The 22,791-nt window shown below is 47.3% G+C and overlaps 2 protein-coding genes and 1 long non-coding RNA gene across 4 annotated transcripts; 1 reads left to right on the forward strand and 2 right to left on the reverse strand.

Moving 5' to 3' along the window:
• Positions 1-2,987: 2,987 nt before the first annotated feature.
• Positions 2,988-6,602, reverse strand: LOC102094069 (proteoglycan 4). 2 transcript variants are annotated; one of them, XM_065065591.1, is made up of 4 exons: positions 6,236-6,602; positions 6,093-6,153; positions 5,059-5,965; positions 2,988-3,969 (listed from the first exon to the last, which is right to left on the reverse strand). In XM_065065591.1, the coding sequence occupies exons 1-4, from the start codon at positions 6,341-6,343 to the stop codon at positions 3,840-3,842; spliced, it is 1,206 nt and encodes a 401-aa protein (XP_064921663.1). In that variant the 5' UTR covers positions 6,344-6,602; the 3' UTR covers positions 2,988-3,839. The 2 variants fall into 2 exon arrangements, with proteins under 2 accessions (XP_064921663.1, XP_021154870.2); XM_021299195.2 differs by having other exon boundaries at positions 2,992-5,965.
• A 44-nt stretch (positions 6,603-6,646) lies between these two features.
• On the reverse strand, positions 6,647-15,128 carry LOC135579630 (olfactory receptor 5F1-like). Its single transcript, XM_065065592.1, has 2 exons — positions 14,516-15,128; positions 6,647-8,774 (listed from the first exon to the last, which is right to left on the reverse strand). Exons 1-2 carry the CDS (start codon positions 15,105-15,107, stop codon positions 8,392-8,394), a joined length of 975 nt encoding a protein of 324 aa, XP_064921664.1. The 5' UTR covers positions 15,108-15,128; the 3' UTR covers positions 6,647-8,391.
• On the forward strand, positions 8,755-14,477 carry LOC135579631 (uncharacterized). Its single transcript, XR_010473185.1, has 2 exons — positions 8,755-9,329; positions 13,685-14,477. It is a non-coding gene; the product is annotated as an uncharacterized LOC135579631 (long non-coding RNA).
• Positions 15,129-22,791: the final 7,663 nt, after the last annotated feature.

Here is a 22,791-nt window from a genome sequence, read left to right on the forward strand (position 1 = left end):
GAAATAATAAATGTGCTAAGTTCAACGGCACCTAAACAAGAAGACCTTGTACGCAAATAAATTTCTACATAATGTTTGGGATTTGACCTAAAACCCAGAGGCTGAATAAAGACATTGCCGCTCCATCCCACCTCACTCTGGCAATTCATTTAAAAGAGAAGTGGAAAATGCCAATAGCATCATGACAAAAAAAAAACACCCAATAGTTAAAGAACTGTAAGAAAAATAAAGTGGTTTGTATAAAGCTTAATAATGTGTTTTTCTTCTGAGTAGCCTGACATGAATATCAGAAAGGGGTTTTCTTTCTGTAACTCAAAGATGTATCCTTAGGTGTTAAGTAACCCAGGCAAGATGAAGAGTATTTCTGAACTTATCAAAAATTAAATTAACCTTTTTAAAGGCGTGCTTTGTACTCACAGGTGGTTTTGTTCCCCACCCATTAGCTTTCTGAGTCATGGATGACTTTGCACCCTCCTTTCTGTGGTGTGGGTTTATTATTACTCAGTGACATTATAGCCAAAATCTGGATGCTGTTGGATTCCATTGTAACTCCAATTTTATATCTGAATTTCCCACTGACTACAGAAGGAAAACACCTCTCCATAGACTGATCAACCTTCCTTATGTAGACATGTTTTGATGACTAAAATTAGATGGAATCACTCAGACCTAGAGAAACCCACTGGAAGTCCTTCCACAATGGACTCCAAAGTCTAAATAAACCAATGCTTGAAAAGAAAGCGAGAAAAAAATCCCAATGTCATCTAAGACTTGTACAGCCAAAGCAGATGGAACATCTTTCAAGCCAAAATTTTTCCTTCCCCTTTTAACTTTGTGGTTCAAAGTGTCCTGCTCAAAGAAATATCCTCCTACCAGGAGAACATTTGTTAGCCATGGATTATATCAGCTGAGCAAGCCCAGAACTGAGTTTGGACCTGGTGGGCTACACACTGGAGAAGTCTCCATGTCCTGCAAAGTCATTTGGGGCAGTGTGAGGTGTTGGATAGACGAAGCCTTTAGTAGGTAAATACAGAGATATATGTAAAGATATTTAGTGCAGAACAAGGCATGAAAGGGGAAGTGTAGTCAGAGCCAGACACCGGCCTTTCCCTGGACCAGCCCAGGCTCCCACCACACATAAAGGACTATACTTTTATAAAATATATTCTTCCCGTGAGTGAAAGATATGGAAGATAAGGCAAACACGAAGTATCTGATTAGTGAAGATGAACAAATGCATATGAGCTGTAGGAAGAACAAGGTATTTCTTAACCCTTAAGACTAAATAAGAGGCCTGGTGTAGCAGGGGGTGGGGGCAATAGTGATGGCATGACCCACTAGAAGCCTCTGGAAGGCCTGAGCTCCAACATCAACCAAGTCATTAAATCTGTTTCCATCACAAATTACACTTCTCCCCTTCCCAAAACAAGGAACTCCCCCAGTGAGGGCAGCCACCCAGGAGTCATCAGCTTAACAAGCCCTTCTGGGCATCCTGAAGAAGCCTCTAGTGATCTTGAAAGCTTCTTAGAGAGCTCAGAATAAACATCTCATTCTTCCTAACAAGCCCCTGGGGGCAACTTCACAGCCACTAAGGAGAAAGAAACTTTTCTCTTTGTTAAAGACAATGAGCACTTTAAAGTTTGTCACAACTGCTCCACACCCTGAAGCTGGTGGTTATGGGTTGACATAGACCTTTCCAGTCCTCCACTTGTCCAGAAGTTACCCCTGGAATTTGAAGCAGAACATCTGGGCATCACACCACCAGCAGCTGCCCCCGGCCAACAACTTCTGGTTGGCAGAAGTCCCTCAGCAGCTTGCAACAAGTGTTTGGGACATCACAAGGGGTCCATCAACAGCCACAGCCATGGCAGAGGATGAACCAGGTTGAGGCTTCATCCAGGGGGTCAACTCAGAAGCGAAAGGAGATGCTGACTGTGCTGGTGGCTCTCGGTTGCTTAAAGGGGTTAAAGTCTGTGAGGTGGTCTCCTCCATAGCCAGCTCCATCAGGAAAAGCATGGCTTGATCTGCAGCCATCCAAGGCTCATCCCAACACTTACCCTCCATCTCCATCCCTTGTACATATCATAGAATCACAGATTCATTTTGGTTGGGTGAGATCATAAATATAGGATAAAGCTTTATGCCCGTGAAGGTGATCAAGCACTGAAAACCCTGAAAAGCTGTGGGGTCTCCATCCTTCAAGATGTTCAGAGCAAACACAATCCTCAGCAGCCTCTCTAGTTGACCTGGTGTCACAGAGACACCCCCAAAATCAATTTACGCAGGCAATAAGCTCCAAAGAGACTTTATTCTAACCAGAACTGTTTAGCAGAAAATCAACCAGAAACAGGGTTTATCCAAAATTATTCAGCACTCTGACAATGTTATAAAACACCAGTTCAGATACTGGTTAGGGGTTAATTACTACACAGCCAACTTGAACAGATCGGATCCCAAAACTCTGGGGCGATGATTCAAAATGCGCATCTTCCCACTGTGTCACAACGAGAAGACTCTCAAGGGTACCCAGATTGCTTACCAGGTCGATGAGGTGTCTCAGTCCCCAAGAAACGTTTATTAGATGGCCTAAGGAGGAGAGTCTGCAGACCTGCTGCTTCAAGGAAGATCAACTCATCAGGGGCCTCCAGCAGCAGCTCCATTGATACCCCAGTTGAATCTGAGCTGTGGTCATCTATGGTAGTGGTCCAGAAACTTCTCTCAACCGAGGTGTTTCATTGGTTAAGTCAACTTTTTCTTCCTGTGTCTCTGGAGAATAAACTACAGTGACTGTTTATTAATGGGTTAATTTAAGGCAAATCAGTGTTTACCTTTGCAGTAGCCAGTTAGGTTAAACGTACTTTTGTTTGTACTGCATGTTTTGGTTAAAGTGCATGTATATTAAAGAAAAAGCAATTCAAAATACAGCAATCAATTTGATATCATATTTTCACTTGTCTGTTTTTGCTATTGTTAAAGGGAAATATATTGTGTGTGATCCAACAGCCCGCGAGAGGTGATGCTGAAGATGTATTTCCAGGAGATGCGTACACACTACATGTATATATACATGTATACATGGCTGGCCACACAGATCACAGACAGAGCTCCCACATGAACACAGCACTGTCGGCCTCATCCTGCTCCTCTCTCCAGCCAGGACTTTCCACGTCCCAAGAGCTGACCCACCCGATCTGGAGAGCTGCTCCCAATGGTTTGTGGTGATGGGTTTCACAACTGGACGCTGGAGCTGCTGGCTCAGCTCTGGGATGGGCTGGGGCAGGATGATGGCTCCTCACAAGTCCTCAATTTGGGGTCCCACCTGCTGCTGTGCTTCCCTGTGCTCCTCTGGTTTGCAATGGGCTTGCTTGATGTTCTCTGCTCACAGTTGCAATCAATTGTATGAGGATCAAGCTTGGTCATGCTCCCCACAATTTATCCAGTAGGTCAACTGTGAAGAGCTGGTTCCCGCCCCATAGGAAACCACCGTCCCCTCTGTGCATGGGGCAGTGCAGCTTTTGGGGTGAGGCTGAGGCCCTGCCACGGCCAGGGCAGGGCTGAGGAGCTCCAGGAGGAGCAGCCAACTTGCTCAGGACTATCCTCATGGTCTTGTCCTCCTGCCAGGACACCACAGCTGCCCAAGTGTCCCTGAGCCCCCTTCCCTGCCCTGTCCCCAAGCCAACCCGCCCCGCTGAAGGATGGGACCTCTCACACAGCCCTCCAGAGCAAATCAGCATGTTTATTTAGAAAAGCTGAGCACTTTTGAGAAGCAGGAGCTGCAGGGGACCTGGCCCGTGTTGTACATGGCCGCGGTGCTCAGCAGCAGAGCCCCCCAGAGATGGCTACAGCATCCTGCGCCACTGGTGAAACTTGCCCTGCACTCGGCGGATGGTGCTGCCAAACCGCTGCTCTGCAGTGTCCTGGTTGTCCTGGGCATCCTGGTCTGGGTGCAGGTAGCTGGAGTCCACGTGCCTGGTGGCAGAAGCACTGTGGTTCTGCTTCCAGTATGGCTTGTACGCACTGGAGGTCCCCTCTGAGCCAGTGGACCCCTCTGTGCTTCTGCGCCCCCACCTGCCCTTCTCCCAGGGCTTGGGGCTGGAGAAGGGGACAGGCACCGGGTGGTAGGGTGGTGTCCTGGGCTCCCCTGGGTGGGAGGGTGGTGTCCTGGGTTCCGCCTCGTAGGATGGCGGTGTCCTGGGGTCCTCCAGGTGGGAGGGTGGTGTTCTGGGATCCACATGGTAGGAGGGTGGTGTCCTGGGTTCCACCTCATAAGAGGGTGGTGTCCTGGGGTCGTCTGGGTGGGAGGGTGGTGTCCTGGGTTCCACATGGTAGGAAGGTGGTGTCCTGGGCTCCACCTTGTAGGAGGGTGGTATTCTGAGTTCCACCCTATAGGATGGTGGTGTCCTGGGGTCCTCCGGGTGGGAGGGTGGTGTCATGGGCTCCCCTGGGTAGGAGGGTGGTGTCCTGGGTTCCACCTCATAGGATGGCAGTGTCCTGGGGTCCTCCAGGTGGGAGGGTGGTATCCTGAGTTCCACCTTGTAGGATGGTGGTGTCCTGGGGTCCTCCAGGTGGGAGGGTGGTGTCATGGGCTCCCCTGGGTAGGAGTGTGGTGTCCTGGGTTCCACCTGATAGGAGGGTGGTGTCCTGGGGTCCTCCAGGTGGGAGGGGGGTGTCCTGGGGTCATCTGGGTGGGAGGATGGTGTCCTGGGGTCCACTGGGTGGGAGGGTGGTGTCATCAAGGGCACTGGCCAGGCGCTGGGTGTCCCAGGCAGCGAGTCCTGCTCTCGCTGGATGAGGTTCCTTAGTTTCATCCAGAGGAAGGAGCCGCTGCGTGGCCGCAGGGGCTTGGCCTCAGCCCAGCCCCGTTTGGTCAGCGACCGATCCATCATTGCCATGGATTGCTCCACTGGTGCTGGGAACCATTGCATCTGTATCTCGATGCATTTTTTTGCCAGGTGCATCGAGAGCTTTCTGAGCGTCTCCTGGCTCAGCCCCAGCCTTGAGGTGACACCAGGCTCTGCAGCACGGCGCTGGCTCCAGTCCTCAGGGTTGGCCGCATACCTGTCCTGGGTGGTGAAGTTGCTCTGACGGCCAATATCATTCTCTGGTGGGATGGAAGCTGGTCTTGCCACCCTGTTGTTCTGGCTGGGAAGGGCTGGGGTGGCCTCAGCTGACCCAGAAGGCCACAGGCACTCCTCATCCCATGGCGATGTGGCCCCAGACAGGCGAAGGAGTCTCTCACGCAGATCATTGGCCAGTCCTTGTGGGTTGGTGGCCAGCTCCTCCTTACCACCATACCAGCCATGAGGGTCCCGCTGTCCCTGCCCAGGGTGCCCCACTGACCGTGGCCTCCCCACGCTGTGCTCCTGGGGAGCGAGTGGCCGTGGGGCACATGGCACCGGCGGAGCCGGGGGCTCCTCGGTGCGGTAGTATTCTTCCCACTGCCTCCAGACTTCTGTCTCTCTGATGTTTCCAGCAGTGCTGTTGGGCTGCGGTGGGGGGAGCCCCCCATGCCGCGGCAAGGGCTGTCTCTGCCCCGGCGGGACGCGTCGGCTCTGCTCCTGCGCTGCTCGCTGATGGGACCTCCGCACCACCGTGGGCAGGTCCCCCAGCCGTATCTGCAGCCCCTTCCTGGCCACGTGTGTCCTCAGGGCCGAACAGGCTCTGCCGAAACGCACAGGTCCGAAGGAGCGGCCGGAACTCATCTCCAGGGCGGCTCTTCCATCGCGACTCAGGCTCTCAGGGTGGTGGGAGGAGCGGCAGCAATGGCAGGGCAGGCAGCCCTGCTCCACCAGCTCCTCCAGGTCCTGCCATGCCTCCTGCCAGGTGTTGGCATCCAGCGTGGCCGAAGCCCCGGGTCCACCCCACACCAACAGCAGCAGCTGCTGCAGCTCCTGGGCAGCCTTGACGCAGTGGGTGCAGCCGGGGATGCAGCGCCAGGGCCCGTACACGGGTCCCATGGGGCCACCTGCAAACCAGGGAGGGGGGACTGAGCCATGGAGGGCCAGGGGACACTGGGACCATCCAGGGACCCTCCACCCAGGCTGCTCCAACCTGCCCTGGGACACACCAGGGGCGACCCACAGGGGACTTACGTGGCTCTGCTGCCACCACTTGCTGCCTCCATCTCCGGCGTTCCCAGCTCCGGCAACGACACTGCGAGCACAGGAGTGTTGGCACAGTCACCCACCTGGGGCCAGACCAGTGATGTCCCCGAGAGGTTCCCCCATCCCCATACCTGTCGGCAATGGCTACTGGTGAGCAGGATGGTGACAGCAGCCAGGAACAGGATGGCCCCAACAGCCAGGTACAGGGTGCTGGGCTCAAGCAGAGAGTCATCGTTCATGGTGCAGCGTTTGTCACGGCCACACAGGAGATGTGGGGTGCTGGCACGTGTCTTGTAAGGGTGCTGCTGCGAGGTCACAGCCCCATGCGTGGGGACACCTCAGTGACGTCACAGCGCTGCTGCGGGGACCACCAGGGCTCAGGAGCAGGTTGGGAATTCCAGTCCTGGAATCACAGATGGGCTGAGACTGGCAAGGACCGACCTGGTCCAGCCCTCCCTGCTCAGCCCACCTGCAGCCCCAAACCACAGCCTGGTGGCTTTTGACAGCAGGAGCTGCCCAGACCCCCAGCTCCACAGCTCCTCCTTCCCCTCCATCACTCTGGGGAAGCCACATGGCAAGAGTGGCCCCTCGTGGCAGCCCTAGGAGAGTCCCATCCCTCCCATATGACCAGCTGTCCCTGCTGTGTCCCTCCTGTCCCATGAGCCCCGCTGGGAGGAGGAACAAGGAGGGGATGTCTGTGGGGTGAGGATTGTCCTGATCCCCAGTGCTCACCCTCTGCACGGTGACAGGACAGTCCTTGGGTCACTGCAGCTGCATCCCTTGCGTTGCAGGCAAGAACAGGCAGGTCCCTGGGCTGGTTCCTGCTCCCCGCCACCATATAACATCTGCAGTAATTCCTGGGACCCTGCAGAGCGGTTGGTGACCCCGGGAGCAGAACGGTGCTCCAGCCTCTACCACGTTTTCCGTGTGCATTGGTTTTTTGATGTGTGGACTGTCACCTTGTCCACTTTGATGCACGTCTTGTCATTTGGCTTTGGAATAAATAGCCCTTTTTTAAAAAATATATTTCACTGTCATAGTTCAAGAATCACAGGAAACCCTGTGCAAACATCTACTGCTCTCCTCTGCTGCTCTATAGCCCCTGTTTGGCAGTAGAGGATACCTTGGGTCACCTTGCACGCCATTAAAACTTGTGTTTTGAAAAACCCTGAACTTTCTGGGAAGCTCTGTAGCATTACAGCTACAAGAGTGGCCTTACCACCTTCTTAATGCTTGACTTTGAAATGTAAATGGTCTTCAATAGACTTGCACGCATTTTCTTAAGTTGGTGAAATGTACTTAAAAAATGCAGAGTGCATTACGCTGGAGAAAAGCTCTTTCTTTGTTACAGTTTACTTTTGAACCCATTGTCAACATGACCAACAACTGAGGATGGATGAAGCTTGAATTATTTCCACTGTTTTAATGGGAAGAACGTGCATTTGCTACCACTAAGATGAATTCCTGCAGGAAAGCCATCAGCTTATCCCTCACACCAGGACAGCAAACACTGAACAGCCGTGCTTCACATCTGCTTTTTAGTAAGGAGCAGCGTGCAAACAAAGTTACATCAGTGATTTAACACCTGCCGCAACAGCTGGGATGATATGTCACACAGCACTTTAACGCCGCCTGAGGTCCATCTCAAGCTGTAAGAGTTTAGTTTTAATGTACAGACACCAGCACAGCTCACATCTCTAGTTTATGGGAGTTGATTTGCACCCTGGCAGACTGATTTTGAGATACATGGTGCAAACCATGGCCTGGTGGCACTGCAGGTGTTGCAGTTGGATTCTTGGCACGCTGGTTGAAAACACACCCAGACTGATGACCTTAAGTGATGGCAAAGGAGCTTTTCTTCCAGTCGATGTCCCACAAAGGACGTGCTCACATTTTCTGCAGAAGCAATGTGGTCAGTAAGAGGCACCAGCCCTACAAACCGCTTTAAAACAGAAGAATGTGTATCTAAGTGTGCTGATAGTACCAATTCCCACTCTAAGCATTCACACTCTAAGATATACATCCAACACCTGTGCCTAACGCTGAGGGTCTCATCCAACCTTCCTCTATGCTTAGTGGAGAAAAACATTACCAGTTGAAGACATCTCCTCTTGTTACAATGACCTAAAGCTGTGCCATCCAGTTGGCCTCCCTTTTTAACAGTAAAGGGAGCCCAGAGAAGGAGCTTTGATTCCACCATCTGACTTTTAGGCGGCTGAAGTTAGAGAAGCTCCATCAAACCATGGTGCCTGTCCAGTTCCTAGGGCTCCAGAGACTGAAAGACACATCATTGTCTTGTTGAAGCGGCTCTCACCTGGCTGATCACTCTTCTTAGGGCACATTTAACTTCTTTGTTCCTCAGGCTGTAGATGATGGGGTTTAGCAGGGGGGTGAGGATTCCATAGAGCATGGAAACTATCCTGTCCCGATGAGGGGAGTAGGTGGAGGAAGGCCGTACGTACGTACAAATGGTGGTCCCGTAGAAGAGGCACACGACGGTCAGGTGAGACCCACAAGTGGAGAAAGCTTTGTGCCTGCTCTCCGAAGAATTCATGCCCAGGATCGCCCAGAGGATGTAGATGTATGAGATCAGGGTGATTGCAAAGGCGCTGCTCCCAAGGACCCCAGCCACTGTGAGAATTACCAGCTCTCTACTGTGGGTTGTCTTGGCTGTATTTGTGGGCAGTGTGCTGATTTTAGTTATTGGACCTGCTGTGTTAGCATGGGAAGTTACTGGGGGGTTGTGGAAAATTACAGCCGATGGGTGTAAGAACAAAGCACAGGAGCTGGTGGTTTGGCAACAGTATCTTGTTATAGTCGCACGAAGCTTTCCAAACAAGAAAGGCATGTAGTTACAAGGACCTAAGATAAGATATGCATGCTTTCTTACTAACCTATCATGAGCTCAGCTTTTGTAATATGTATGAGCTAATTAGTTGGTATACCAATCAGTATAATCCACGATAGTAGTTGTAATGTATGTAACAGTATAAAAGGATTGTGTAGAGAACAATAAAGTGGACACTTTGCTTGCATCAAGTTGCGTCCCCGTCTCTTCATCGCGGCAAATGGTGCCCCCCGACGTGATCTTTGGTGAAGACTCCGCCGGAGGCTGATAATCACCTATCTGGTGGCGTGCTGCGAGTCCCGCAGAACTGGGAACGCTGCTACAAGGAGCAGGGAAAAGCCGGCTACTGAAGTCATCACCCCCGTCTGGAACGAGAGGTGAGCTGCGGGAAACTAGCAAAATGGGGAATCAGGCGAGTTCCCCTGAAAGAGACGTTTATGAGCTAATGAAAGCTTTACTTACGAAGCATGGGGAAAAAACCCTTTCGGGTCAGGACCTCAAGCTGATCCTTAAATGGGTCCAGGTTAAGATCCCTACAGTTACTGCTTCTTCGATTTTTACCCGGGAACTTTGGGACGATGTAGGGGTGAAATCATGGGATGCAGCTACCTCTGGAGATGAGGAAGCGCAACGTATGCTCCCACGATGGAGAAAAATTTTTGAGACTGTGAAAGCGCAAGAGCAGAGCCAACGAGGTTCAGAAGGGGAGACAAAGCCCTCTGCACCATCATTACCGTCACCACCCCCCTTGGCCTGTGCAGCGGGGTATCCCCCGGAGGATGATCCCTTTGATCCCGGACCTGTTGATCCCGAAAAAGAACCCGATCTTTTCCCTCCTGATCCTCATAATGTCTGGGGAGAGATCAAACGCCAAGCCTTAAAGGAGGGGGAGTTAGAGATAGCAAGGACTATAGTAGCGCCTGTTATATATCAAGGAAGGGGGGGGGCGGCTCAATGGGAAGCATTATCCTTCTCAGTGATTAAGGAGTTGCGTCGTACGGTTACCGAGCACGGGTTGTCTTCTCCTTATTTTGCAAGCCTTTTATCTTCTGTATTCGATACATATGTCATGACCCCACATGATTTAAAATCTCTCGCGCGATTGTTATTAACCCCGACGCAATATACAATGTGGGAGTCTCAATGGAGAACGGGGCTGCAGACAATTTTGTTGGGGTATGCGGGACATGCGAATGCTGCCCTAGCTGCCTTAACCATAGAACATCTTACTGGGACTGGGCAACATGCAGACCCGGCCGGACAGGCAAGGGATATCCCCCGAGAAGCCTTAGAAGCAGTCCGGGAGGAAGCGAAAAAGGCTTTATTGAAAGTTCCTGATTCTCAAAAGCCTCAGAAAGCGTTTACTAATATCACCCAAGAGCCCCGAGAGCCGTATATGCAATTTGTAGACCGCTTGAAACAAGCCTTAGATCGGCAAGTAGATAATACCGAGGCTCGAGATATCCTATTACTTAAATTAGCAGTGGAAAATGCCAACGCTGATTGCAAAAAACTTTTAAAATCGCTTCCAAACCAAAATCCTACTTTGACTGAGATGATTGAGGCGTGTAACAGAATTGGCACTATGGATTATAAATATGAAGCGATGGCTGCTGCCTTTGCGGCCATGCGCGGACCTGTGGGAAACAGTAAGCAACAGAACTGTTTCGGTTGTGGGAAGCCAGGTCACTTTAAAAGAGATTGTCGCAGCGCCGGGGGGAGGAGACCCCCAGCACCTGGTATTTGTCCCAGATGCCAGAAGGGACGGCATTTTGCAAACCAATGTAAATCTAAATATGATGTGAATGGGCATCCCATACCGGGAAACCGGCAGTGGAGCGCGAACCCGCGGCGCGTGCAGACACAAGTTTCGCGGCCAGCCTCAACGCCCCTGCAAGCGCGGGGGGAGGAGCGGGGGACCGGAGGGTTTCCAGTCTCTCTCCCGCAACAGCAGGGAGCGCCGGCCTGGACCTGGCAACCGCCCACACAGTAACGCTGCTTGATTCCTCTGTTCACTTACTGCCTACCAAAGTTGCAGGCCCTTTGCCTCCTCAAACGCAGGCTTTATTATTGGGAAGATCATCCACCACCCTGTCAGGGCTTTTTGTATTGCCTGGAGTAATCGATCCTGACAGTAATTCCGAAATCAAAATTATGGCTTGGACCCCATTTCCTCCTTGCACAGTACCAGAGGGAAGTCGTATTGCTCAATTGATACTGATCCCTAAGGAGGACTATGTCTCAATCCCTGACCAAATGCTCCCGCAGAGACAGGGAAGCTTTGGGTCTACGGGAGAACCACTAATTTTATGGGCTCAAGCCATCTCACAAAAGCGTCCTATATGTCAATGTACCCTCATTTGCAGAGGTCAGCAAGTCGTGTTGAGTGGAATCATTGATACAGGTGCAGATGTTACCGTTATTTCTCAAGCGAAGTGGCCTTCAAGGTGGCCTTTAGCTGATGTCTCTCAGACATTAGCAGGAATCGGGGGGTGTGGAGCTAGCCGCCAAAGCGCAGAAATGATACAAGTTCAAAATTCAGAAGGACAAGTTGCCTCAGTCAAACCGTTTATCTTACCAGTGCCTATGGTCTTGTGGGGACGTGATGTGTTGTCTCAGTGGGGGGTGTCTATTCAGACACATTTTTAGGTGGGGCCATTGAGGGGCGTGAAACCCCAAAGTTAACCTGGAAGACAGACACTCCTATTTGGATTGATCAATGGCCCCTGCCACTGGAAAAACTTCACGCCCTCCAAGAAATAGTTAACGAACAACTATCTATGGGACATATTGTACCCTCAACGAGTCCGTGGAACTCGCCTATCTTTGTTATTAAAAAACTGACTGGCAAGTGGCGCCTGCTCCATGACCTCAGAAAAATTAATGACGCTATGGAAGATATGGGGGCCCTGCAGCCTGGGCTTCCATCACCTACCATGATCCCTCGAGATTGGCATTTAACTATCATAGACCTCAAAGATTGTTTTTTCAACATTCCATTGCATCCAGATGATGCCCCTAAATTTGCCTTTTCTGTACCAAGCGTCAACATGCAAGCTCCTTTGCAAAGATACCAGTGGGTTGTGCTACCGCAGGGAATGAAAAATAGCCCTACAATATGCCAATGGTATGTAGCAAAGATACTTAGTCCTGTTAGAACTGCAGTGCCTGCTGCATTGTTATATCATTATATGGATGACATCCTAGTGGCAGCACAGCACCATGAAGTCATGGAGGAAGCTGTAGCCCTTGTCGTGGCTGCTGTAAAATCAGCAGACCTCTGTATTGCACCAGAAAAAATTCAAAAAGTGCCACCTTGGAAATACTTAGGATGGCGTATAAGGGCTCAGACTGTTACCCCGCAACCCTTACAGATACAGGCAAATGTAAAGAACTTACATGATGTACAAAAACTGCTGGGTACAATCAATTGGGTCAGACCATTGTTAGGAATCAGTAATGCGGACCTTCGTCCCCTATTCGAAATGCTTAAAGGAAGCTCGGATTTAAACGCTCCGCGAACTCTTAGTCCTGAAGCCATAGCTTCCTTGCATAAAGCTGCAACAGCAATTGCCTCCAGACAAGCGCATCGATGGGAACCAGAATTGCCTTTTCAATTGATCATCCTTAATCCTGCTAGACAGCCTTATGCGCTTATCTTTCAATGGGACTGCCAGAAAGCTGACCCTTTACTAATCATTGAATGGATTTTTCTGCCTAACCAAGCCACAAAGACGATTTCTACCCAACATGAGATGTTTGCATCTTTAATCATCAGGGCCAGACAGCGATTACTTACCCTGGCGGGCACGGACTTCATCCTTATATGTATGCCGGTAACAAGTGTTTACCTGCAATGGTTACAACAACAATCAGATGCACTAGGTATAGCCCTGACTGGCTATGCAGGCCAACTCACTTCTCATCCGCCTTCTCACAAGCTGTTAAGCATTGATTTTCACCTTTTACCTGTTCCAAAGCGGAGTGACCGGCCTTTACAAGCCCTCACTGTATTCACAGATGGGTCTGGCAAATCTCACAAGTCTGTTATCCTTTGGTGGGATGAACATCGGGAATGGTGGAGCTCAGATGTAGAGACTGTACAGGGTTCTCCTCAAATAGTAGAATTATCTGCAGTTGTTCGAGTGTTTCGAAAATGGTCTGCCCCTCTCAATATAATCACTGATTCTGCTTATGTTGCAGGAATTGTTAGCCGAGCAGAAGCTTCTGTGCTACGGGATATTTCTCATGCGGCACTGTTCAATCTGTTACAAGAACTCATTTTCCTGTTAGATTCCCGCCTTCACCCTTATTTTATTATGCATGTCCGATCTCACACTTCTCTACCTGGTTTTATTGCAGAAGGGAACCGACAAGCGGATTTGCTTACGCTACCAGTGCAGGTGTTACCAGATCGATTAGCGCAAGCTCGACTCAGCCACTCCTTTTTTCATCAAAATGCTGCAGGCCTTACGTTTGTTATTAAAACAAAAAGGGGGAATAGGGGCTGCTACACCAGAGGAGCGCTTACAGAAAGCCTTGTATGTTTTTAATTTTTTGAATTGTTCCCTATTAGACAGCAATCCTCCAGTAGTTCGTCATTTTAGCACAAACACCCTTTTTGAACCCAAGATTAAGCCGCCAGTATTGATCCGGGACCCCGAAACAGGTAAAGTGATGGGACCCTATCCCCTTGTTACATGGGGTAGAGGCTATGCTTGTGTTTCCACAGAGAGAGGCCCCCGTTGGATCCCAGCCAAGAATGTGAGACCTTTTCGAGAAACATTGCAGCAGCCTCCTGAAGACATTCCTGGGCCTGATCCTGCGACTGATATAGAAGACCCTACCGATCAATAATTGAATGAATTCTGTTCCAGAGGTTAACAAATGGGAGCTTAAATGTCTCCAATGTGAAAAATGTAATCCGTGGATTTGTAGAATTTGTGTATTATTACTAACGATTCCATGTATTTTGCAGTGCTTACAAAAGTCGATAACCGCTTCAGTAAATAAGATTTTTCTTGTACAAGCACAAGACCTCCCGAAAACTCCCAGTACAGAAATGTTGGTGAAGCAAGACGTCCTCGAACTGGTCGGGCGCCGACCTTGGGAAGAAGCAAATGTTTGAAAACAAAAAGGGGGAGATGTGGGTTGTCTTGGCTGTATTTGTGGGCAGTGTGCTGATTTTAGTTATTGGACCTGCTGTGTTAGCATGGGAAGTTACTGGGGGGTTGTGGAAAATTACAGCCGATGGGTGTAAGAACAAAGCACAGGAGCTGGTGGTTTGGCAACAGTATCTTGTTATAGTCGCGCGAAGCTTTCCTAACACGAAAGGCATGTAGTTACAAGGACCTAAGATAAGATATGCATGCTTTCTTACTAACCTATCATGAGCTCAGCTTTTGTAATATGTATGAGCTAATTAGTTGGTATACCAATCAGTATAATCCACGATAGTAGTTGTAATGTATGTAACAGTATAAAAGGATTGTGTAGAGAACAATAAAGTGGACACTTTGCTTGCATCAAGTTGCGTCCCCGTCTCTTCATCGCGGCACTCTACTATAAGTAGGTGAGCAGGAGGCAGCCAGCATGGGGGGAATATCGCAGTAATATTGGTCAACTTCATTAGAATCACAAAACAATAGCGTAAACACCAAAGATGTGTGTAGCAGAGAGTTAAAAAACCCGACTACCCAGGTGCCGATGGCGAGGTGAGCACAGAGCTTCATACTGATGATATTCACGTACTGCAGCGGATGACATATTGCGACGTAGCGGTCGTACGCCATCACGGCCAAGAGAAAAATCTCTGTGCCCACAATGTCAACGAGGAAGAACAGCTGGACCACACAGCCAGTGAAGGAAATCACCTTGTTCTCCAGCAACAAGGCCTCCAGCATCTTGGGCACGGTGACAGTGGGGCAGAGAACATCCAGTAAGGACAAGTTGCCAAGGAAGAAGTACATGGGGTTGTGCAAACGAGCGTCTGTGCTAATGGCAACAAGGATTGTGATGTTGCCTGCTATGGTGGCTAAATAAACAATCAAAAACAGCCCAGAGAGAAGCAAACGGATTTCCAGGGCATCAGAAAGACCTACAAGAACAAATTCAGATACTGTTGATAGGTTGACCCTCTGCGTCTTGTCTTTCATTGTGGCAATGATTGCAGAGGTGTACCTGGAAGAAAGAAGTTGTAACTTACTCAAAATCCCATCTCCTTTCTAAAGAGTGTGATTATCCTTTTTAAATCTGTTTTGCAGTTCAAAAACATTTGCAAGTTTACATTGCCACACGCAAAATCTAAATTTTAGTCACATATACCTGGTGTGAAAGGGTCCTAGATTCCTAGCTGAAGCCCTGATGTTTTTTAAGTGAGCAATGCTATCGCAGAAGAATTAAATCCCCAATAATCAACAGACAGGTAGTATACCCCAGATGCATTTAGGTTTTTTTCAGCTTTATCCGGCCGGATATAAAAAGAGATATCATCTAGTATCCATTTAAAGATCTCCCTCCTTTCTATACATTTTACCCTATAGACCTCCGTAACAGTATTAGGACTTGTAGGATCTAGCTGGACTTTCTGCCCTCTTTTCCCAATTCAAAGAAGTCTAGGAGCACTTGGCATTGAAGGATCTTTCCATTGCTATATATAACATAACTCAGTACTTATGGTCATGATTTACATAGCAGCCCCATAGAGAGATAAAGCCAAGTTCAGCACAAGCATCTCCTTGTTTGCAGATTAGAGCGTGATTATGAGAGGCTGTAAATACTGTAGTTCTCATTTGTAAGAGATATAGAGAATAAATTAAATAGGTGACCATGATTATCCATCTGAGACAGGCACATATATCATCTGATGTTCCCACAGAAGCTTGAAAGGGACCAAAGTCAGAGCTTAAACTACCATAACAAATATTTTAGTCACCAGAAAGAAACAGGTACATGGTGCTTTAAATCACAGCATCGCTTGTTCTTAAAATAAGAAACTTAGTCAGGTGAAATACAACAGAAACTTAACACAAAAGTACTCACTGCTACAAAGAATTAATTGCTGGTAATATATAGTTGTCTGTATCCCCGGGTAATGTGACTGTCCTTTTTCTTCTTTCTACATCCGATAAGAATATTTCAATATGACAGAAAAGTGATTTCACTGTAGACTCAGAAGATCTACACATGATAGAAAAATCTTATCACTGTAGACTCAGAAGCACTGATCTATTGAGGAAGCGATGGGTCCAGGTGTAGCAGCATGGGAATATCAACAGACATCTGCAAGCACTGGAAAACTCCAGCATGACAGCAAGGGCAAGCGCCGCTTCCCTTTAATGAGGTTTTATAGACATGCAGGGCTGTATCTGGGGAGGAGCATCTCTCAGCCTTTTTGGATGCTACCTTTATTGCATAGATGAGGCTTTCTCCGGGGCTGGAAACCTGATAAACTGTTTCTTCACCCTGAATCCTTTGATTCCTACATCTTTCGTGCTGTAGGACATTTTTAGAGGGCTGTGGTTCGATACTCGAGCCTACTCCCAGGAAAAAGAAATAGATGCTGTGGTTCTCCCCAGGTCCTGCCCGCCTTGTGCCATTCCAGGTTACTGCATTTTGCAGCTCACAAGGCTCCAGTGTTCTGATTTCTTTAAACTACAGCCTTAACTTGATCACAAGTTGTTGTAGAACCAATATGTCTTGCTCTGGAGCCTGAAATCTGTTGCTTACACATACTGGGTCAAAATAAATCTGGCAAGCGCTACTCTTCCACATTGATTTTATGAGTGATCTCTAATTCTCGTACAAGAGCAACCTTGTAATTTTTATAGCCCCTGCAGGAATGACAGGAGATAAACCACTTGTGAAATCTGTGCACCGTTGAAGCAGATGTGTATGGCGTAAGAAAGAACATAAATTACCAGCACTGCTTTGATTTGAGCTAACAAATACTGCCCTCTGGTCCCAGAAAGCATCCATGCATTATGCATTTATTTATGGGAGCACCGCTTTCCACCTGATGCACAAGATAAGGAACAGACCTGTTTTTATTCCAGGATTACCTGCCCATAACTTCTACACCCTTAACCTGAATGACGCTGTTTGTCGGTCATTCTTAAAGCCTGTTTGCTGTTAGCCCTTGCACCACCAGACCATATTTCCCAGCAAGTTTTGTGAAGAACGGAGCTAATCATTTTGTAATAAGCCCAGAAAGAGATACAATAAGAGATCAATCTCATCTATAGCTGCCAGAATAACTTGGACCGTGCCCTTTCACCTTCTTAAACTGGCTTCAAGTCGCTTCAACTGACTCTTACCATCTTCTCCCCGAGCCACAAGAGGGCAACAGATGCAAAATGCCCATGTACATTGCTGTACCAACAGTCAGGAGATGATGTGCTAACGCTGCCCACAAAAAGGGCCCTCCTGCTATTTGCTTTCAGGATTTTTAAGCTGTGCATTTGCAGGGATATTCCTAGTTAGGTTACCAGAGGCAGAAACACAGGACAGTATTCAAGAGATGCTTTTAGCCTGATCTAATCAGGCTTCCCATTTAATGAGGTTGTTTGTGATGTTGTTAGCCCCACACTAGAAGGGTTTCATCCCCAGGATTATAATGCCTGTGAACTATACGTGCCATTAGCATGTGTCAGATGCAAATAAAATCTTTAAGCTCTCAAGAAAATCATCAACAGTTGCCAAAAGCTTCCTCAGCTGTCCCTGTCATGCTGTTATTTTGATCAGTTTTATTTACCATATGTTTGCCAAGTTCTAGTGAATTTTACACAGGTAAATGCTTCATAAGAATAGCTGTACTAGCCTGTGCATATACTAGATACTGAAATATTCAGTTCATGTGCAGTAATTGCAGTAGCTCTGATACATTTTTATGTCTAAAGAATAAAATAAATCAGGTCTTAAGCCCAAATACCTGCAGGCATGACATATTGCTTGTAGAAATGGTATTGCGTCTCAAGATATATATATATATATATATATATATATATATATATATATGTAGTATTATTCCTCACCTGATAACACCTCAAAGCAATCTGAAGATACTTGGTGTAAATCCTCCAAGTGTTGCTACCCCACAGCCCTAAGATGCTGGTATTTGTAGTACAATGTAGTACAATGTAGTACTCATTATGTATCTTATTCACCCAAATACCTCAGTCATCCAAAGTCAGTTGATACAACTCGATTTGCTCATTTTGCTGTGGCCTCTGCAAGAAATCCCTTGCTGAGGATGCACAGTTTAAAGTTATTGTTCTTACAGTATATTTTATAACAAAATAATCGTGGTCAAAAGAAAACAAACCCAAAAAACCCAAACAACTAACAAAACTCCAAATAAACTCAAAATTCAAAAAAAAAATCTCAGCAATCCATTTGAAGAATACCAACATGTACCAGCTGATGATATGCTGGATTAGAGTTATCCCAGTCCCTGATGGTTTAAACCCAAAGTGCCATGTCAGGACCATCCCCAGCGTAACACAACCAAAGGGATTTGATTTTGACCAACTGTGGGATTACTGAGCTTTGACAAGTCTTAACTCTCCTGCTAGGAACGCTTATTGTGAGCCCAAACCGACCGCAGAGTTGGATGCTGAAAATGCTCCTTTTGTGCACGTTTGTGTTTCAGACACAGGGATAAGCCCATATAAAATTAAATTCAGAATTTTATTCAAAACATTGTCCCCTGTTTGCCCTGGGATGGCTCAGGATTATCCTTCTCTTTGCCAAGAACCGTTTCTGAGTTTATTCTTTTGCTGTGAAGACCAAATTAATGAGTCTGCAGCATGTCACCCACAAAACAGACTTGAAACCAGCCTAATCCATGCAGTTTTAAAGCTGTGCCCCCCAATATTGCAATGTACATAGCTCTGCTTAACCCCTGGTCTTTAAATAAGAATTATTAGACCAGGATTTCTTAGTTCTCTTGGGATTTAGCAAAAGCATTGCAGACATCCTGCCAGTTTTCAGAGAACTTGCTTTTCCCCTTTGACGCGGTGCTTCACCATCTTCCAGACCACGGCAATAATCAACCCTGAGCAATAATCAACTCTGAACTCAGAGAGCTGCTGATTTCCAGCAGAGGAAGAACTTGAGGTTTTAATGATGCACAGTGGAGCCAATTTACACATGCTCATGAACTCACCTGCCAAGTTGCGCCGCTGCAACTTGTCAGGCACCAACTTTTTAACAGCATCTACTGAGGCCTTGTTAAAAGCACCCCAAGCTGTTTTCTGGAGAGACAAATCAATTGTATTAAATTGCTTGTCTTGAGACACAGGCTCCCAAAAACTCTATGGAATTTGCGTTCGGCTTCCTTGTCAAAAAGTATCAAAGGGATTATTTCAAATCTATACGTGATCTGCATAGTGTTTCTTTGATAGAGAAGCAAAGGAAATAGGCACTTCCCCTAGAGGACATGTGTGACTTAAAGAAATCACAGATTTGTGATCACAGATAGAAAGAAGAAACAGCTGAAATTTAACATGGGTTTTGAGGGAGACTTTATCCGACAAAAATTGTTAGTTATCTACTAATAGTTGCCAGCTTGGTGTGCACATTTTGCATCGTCTTTCCCTTCTGCCTCCCTTTGTAATGGGACACGCCGTAATGCTGAGAGAAAAACAAATGGCAATTGAGAAATCCTGTGTTGGACAAAATCATCCATCACTGACACGGACTATGAAACAGATTGCCCCATACGAGGAAAACTTTCACAGTAATATAGTTCAAGTGGGACGGTATGTATCCTGGTAAATGGGACATGGTTTGGTGCTAGAGTTAGGTTGTGGTTGGACTCGATCTTAAGGGTGTCTTCCAACCCAAATGATTCAATGATAAACGTAGGGGGTGGTTATTGAAGGGACGGGAAGGGGAAAGAAGAGCCCCCTCCCAAAGCTGGCAAACGTGTCCCTTTTCCTCCTGTCTCCTTGGTAGCGAGCAGTGAGTTCCAGCTCTTCAGGGCTGGCTCTTTACACACATCACAGAACTTCTAAATCATTGAGGTTGGCAGGGACCGCAGGGACCTCCTGAGATCACCCGGCCCAACGCCTCTGCTCAGGTGGGATCAACCAGAGCAGCTGTCCAGCCAGATTCTGAGTAGCTGCAAGGATGGAGACTCCATAGCCCCTCTGGGCGACCTCTTCCAGTGGTTGACCATGACTCCCTCAGGGTTAGCAGCCAAAGGCAACTCCTGAGAAGCTGGTCAGACAGCCCCTCCAGCTCTGACCTCAAACCCTGCCCCACAAACACCTCGAAGCTCAGTCAAGGCTCCCAAATCCTCATTTCCGCTCCCATTTTCCCTACGGTATCAACAACCAAGGTCATCTCCATCACATCTCCCAACCCACAGACCCAAAGGAAGGCTGCTAATTAGATACTTGGAAATGCAAGGGTCGGGTCCCCGTCCAAAAAAGAGCTTTGGCAGCTCAGAATATACTCCCAAAACAACAGACCACACAGAGACACCACTTGCCCCCACCAGCAAACATCAGCTCTGGCCTCATTATATTGCAGTATATTTCAGACTGAAAAAACAAACAAACAGCTTCAGGGACAAGGATAATCTGAGTGTTGCTGCAAGGCTGGAGGTGATGGAACCTACAGGTCTGGGTTTGACTGTGTGGGGGGATCCTGGCTCAGGATGGAGAATGGAGAGGAGGGGAAGGAGGAGTAAAGGAGACGTGACAACATGTGGGGAGGAGAAGGCAAAAGTTTAACCAAAACAAGGACCCAAAGTGAGTCTGCCCTCACCCCCGTGAAGACAGAGGGACATCTTTCCCATAAGCCGTTCTTGGGACAGAATTACATTCCCAATTATTTCCAGGTGATAAATCTCGCATGCTTGAAGATCACCGTGGCAGACATACATGCAGAATTATTTATAGATCAACTGCTTAAATTTCACATTTTCCCCTTTCACATTTGCCATGGTTCTTCCTCTTTACAAAAAGACATTATTGGATTTACTGCTTCTACTGTAGCATCCAGCAGCAAGTTCAGCACAAAGCAATGCTACCACTAAGAGTGGACGTGCCAAATGTCTATGTCTTTAGGGAGGTGAACACGCACTTTGCAGGCCAGTTTCACTGTGAGGATACAGGTCACAGCAGCTGACTAGCAGGAGAGCTTAAAACTAATTAAATATCCCGTAAATATCTAAACCTGCATTTGTGAATAGGCTCATGAATAACAGTAGTGGCAAAAACAGCTGGGGACATCCCTACTGCCTCTCTGAGTGGGAGGACAGTCACCCATCCCAATCTCCTCTGATCCTGCTGCCCAATCTGTAAAGTTGCTTTGCATTCACCTCAAAAAACACACAAAACTTTAAAAATCTGCTGATCCTGAAGCAGTTTTAACACAGCTGCTAAAACTGCCCAGTTGAGAGACCAAATGGTGATAGGAGTGAACTGCTTGCTTTGGTGGTGGTTTTTTGGTGTGTGTGGCGGGGTTTTAAGTTGTATAGACACATTGCAAATGGGAAAATGGGTCCCTGAGCTGAGAAAAAAGCCGCTGCCAGTTGGCATTAGCTGTGTGCAAAAAGCAGCATTTCTAGGGTACAGAAGCCTCCCAAACTTTGAGATATTTGGCCAAGGGCCATTATCACCCACACCCCAAAACCCAAAGCTCTGACCTTTTCCTGGGAACAGTCCTGGTTGCTTTAGACACGAATTTACTCCATCAGCTCCAGCCTCTTGATGTCCCTGATTTATCCCTGCTGAACCAATGGAGCAAAGCAAATTAACATCAGCCGAGTAACTGGGGTCTGGTTAGACTCACATTGATTTACAACAGCTGAAGCCTTTTCCACCTGTTGCCCAGAACTGTGCTTAAACCGTTGTTGGTTTTTTATTATTATTTTATTATTATTTTTTTACCACAAATGTTTTTACCCGGTACCTTCAGTGGAGACGTTAACACTCTACAACACAAGCAATTCTGGAAAATTTAATGCAATAGAGTACTATTCAGCCCAGGGATTTCATTAGAGGTGGCAGTGATTCACCAGAGCTGGGAAATGTCAATGGAACCCAATGTTTTTACCCCAAAACTGGGTGACCAGCCTCTGTGTGTTCTGGGGTGATTTTCTCTAACCTACACCTTGGATATATGATCTTTGATCACTCATTCCAGCTGGAGATGTGGGTGTTTGTCCTGGCTTTAGATACCCCCATAAAGGGTAAAATTTGCTGAAGGAGTACGGAAACCTCATTACTGCAAGACAGAAAATTCAGTTATTAAAAACACTTTGCAGAACAAAATCCTGTTGTCTTTTCTTTAGTCCTCTTCCCCAAACACCATTGCTATCCGCCCACATAGAATGCCGGATCGTGTCACTTCTTCCTTTATATATTGTCGCTTGTATGAATTTAATAATCCACTTGTGTGAGACAATTATTGCTGTGTCCTGAAAGGTTAAAACAATCACATCCTCGTGTGTCTAAGGAAAATCCTACAGCCAAAATCTCCACAGCTGGAAACCTCAGTGTGTGCAGTTAGGGACACTTCACATCCGTGCCTCTGCCATCTGGTGACAAAGCACCGTAACAGCATCTCAGACAGGGAGAAATGCCTGTTCTGCATTTATTTCTTTGAAAATTATGATCCCACACAACTGAAACTGTTTAGAAAGTTTCAATTTTTCAACATTTCTTTTTAATATTACCAGTTATATATATATATATATATATATCGCCATAATTTGGAGGGCTTATATGTTGTAGATACTTGACTTAGTGTTATATATTGTTTACTGCTGCTAGTTGTGGATAATGTGTTATCCTCTTGTGTTATACTGTATTGAACACCATACCGTTA

Source organism: Columba livia, chromosome 5 (assembly GCF_036013475.1).
Source record: "Columba livia isolate bColLiv1 breed racing homer chromosome 5, bColLiv1.pat.W.v2, whole genome shotgun sequence".
Taxonomy (NCBI): Eukaryota; Metazoa; Chordata; class Aves; order Columbiformes; family Columbidae; genus Columba; species Columba livia.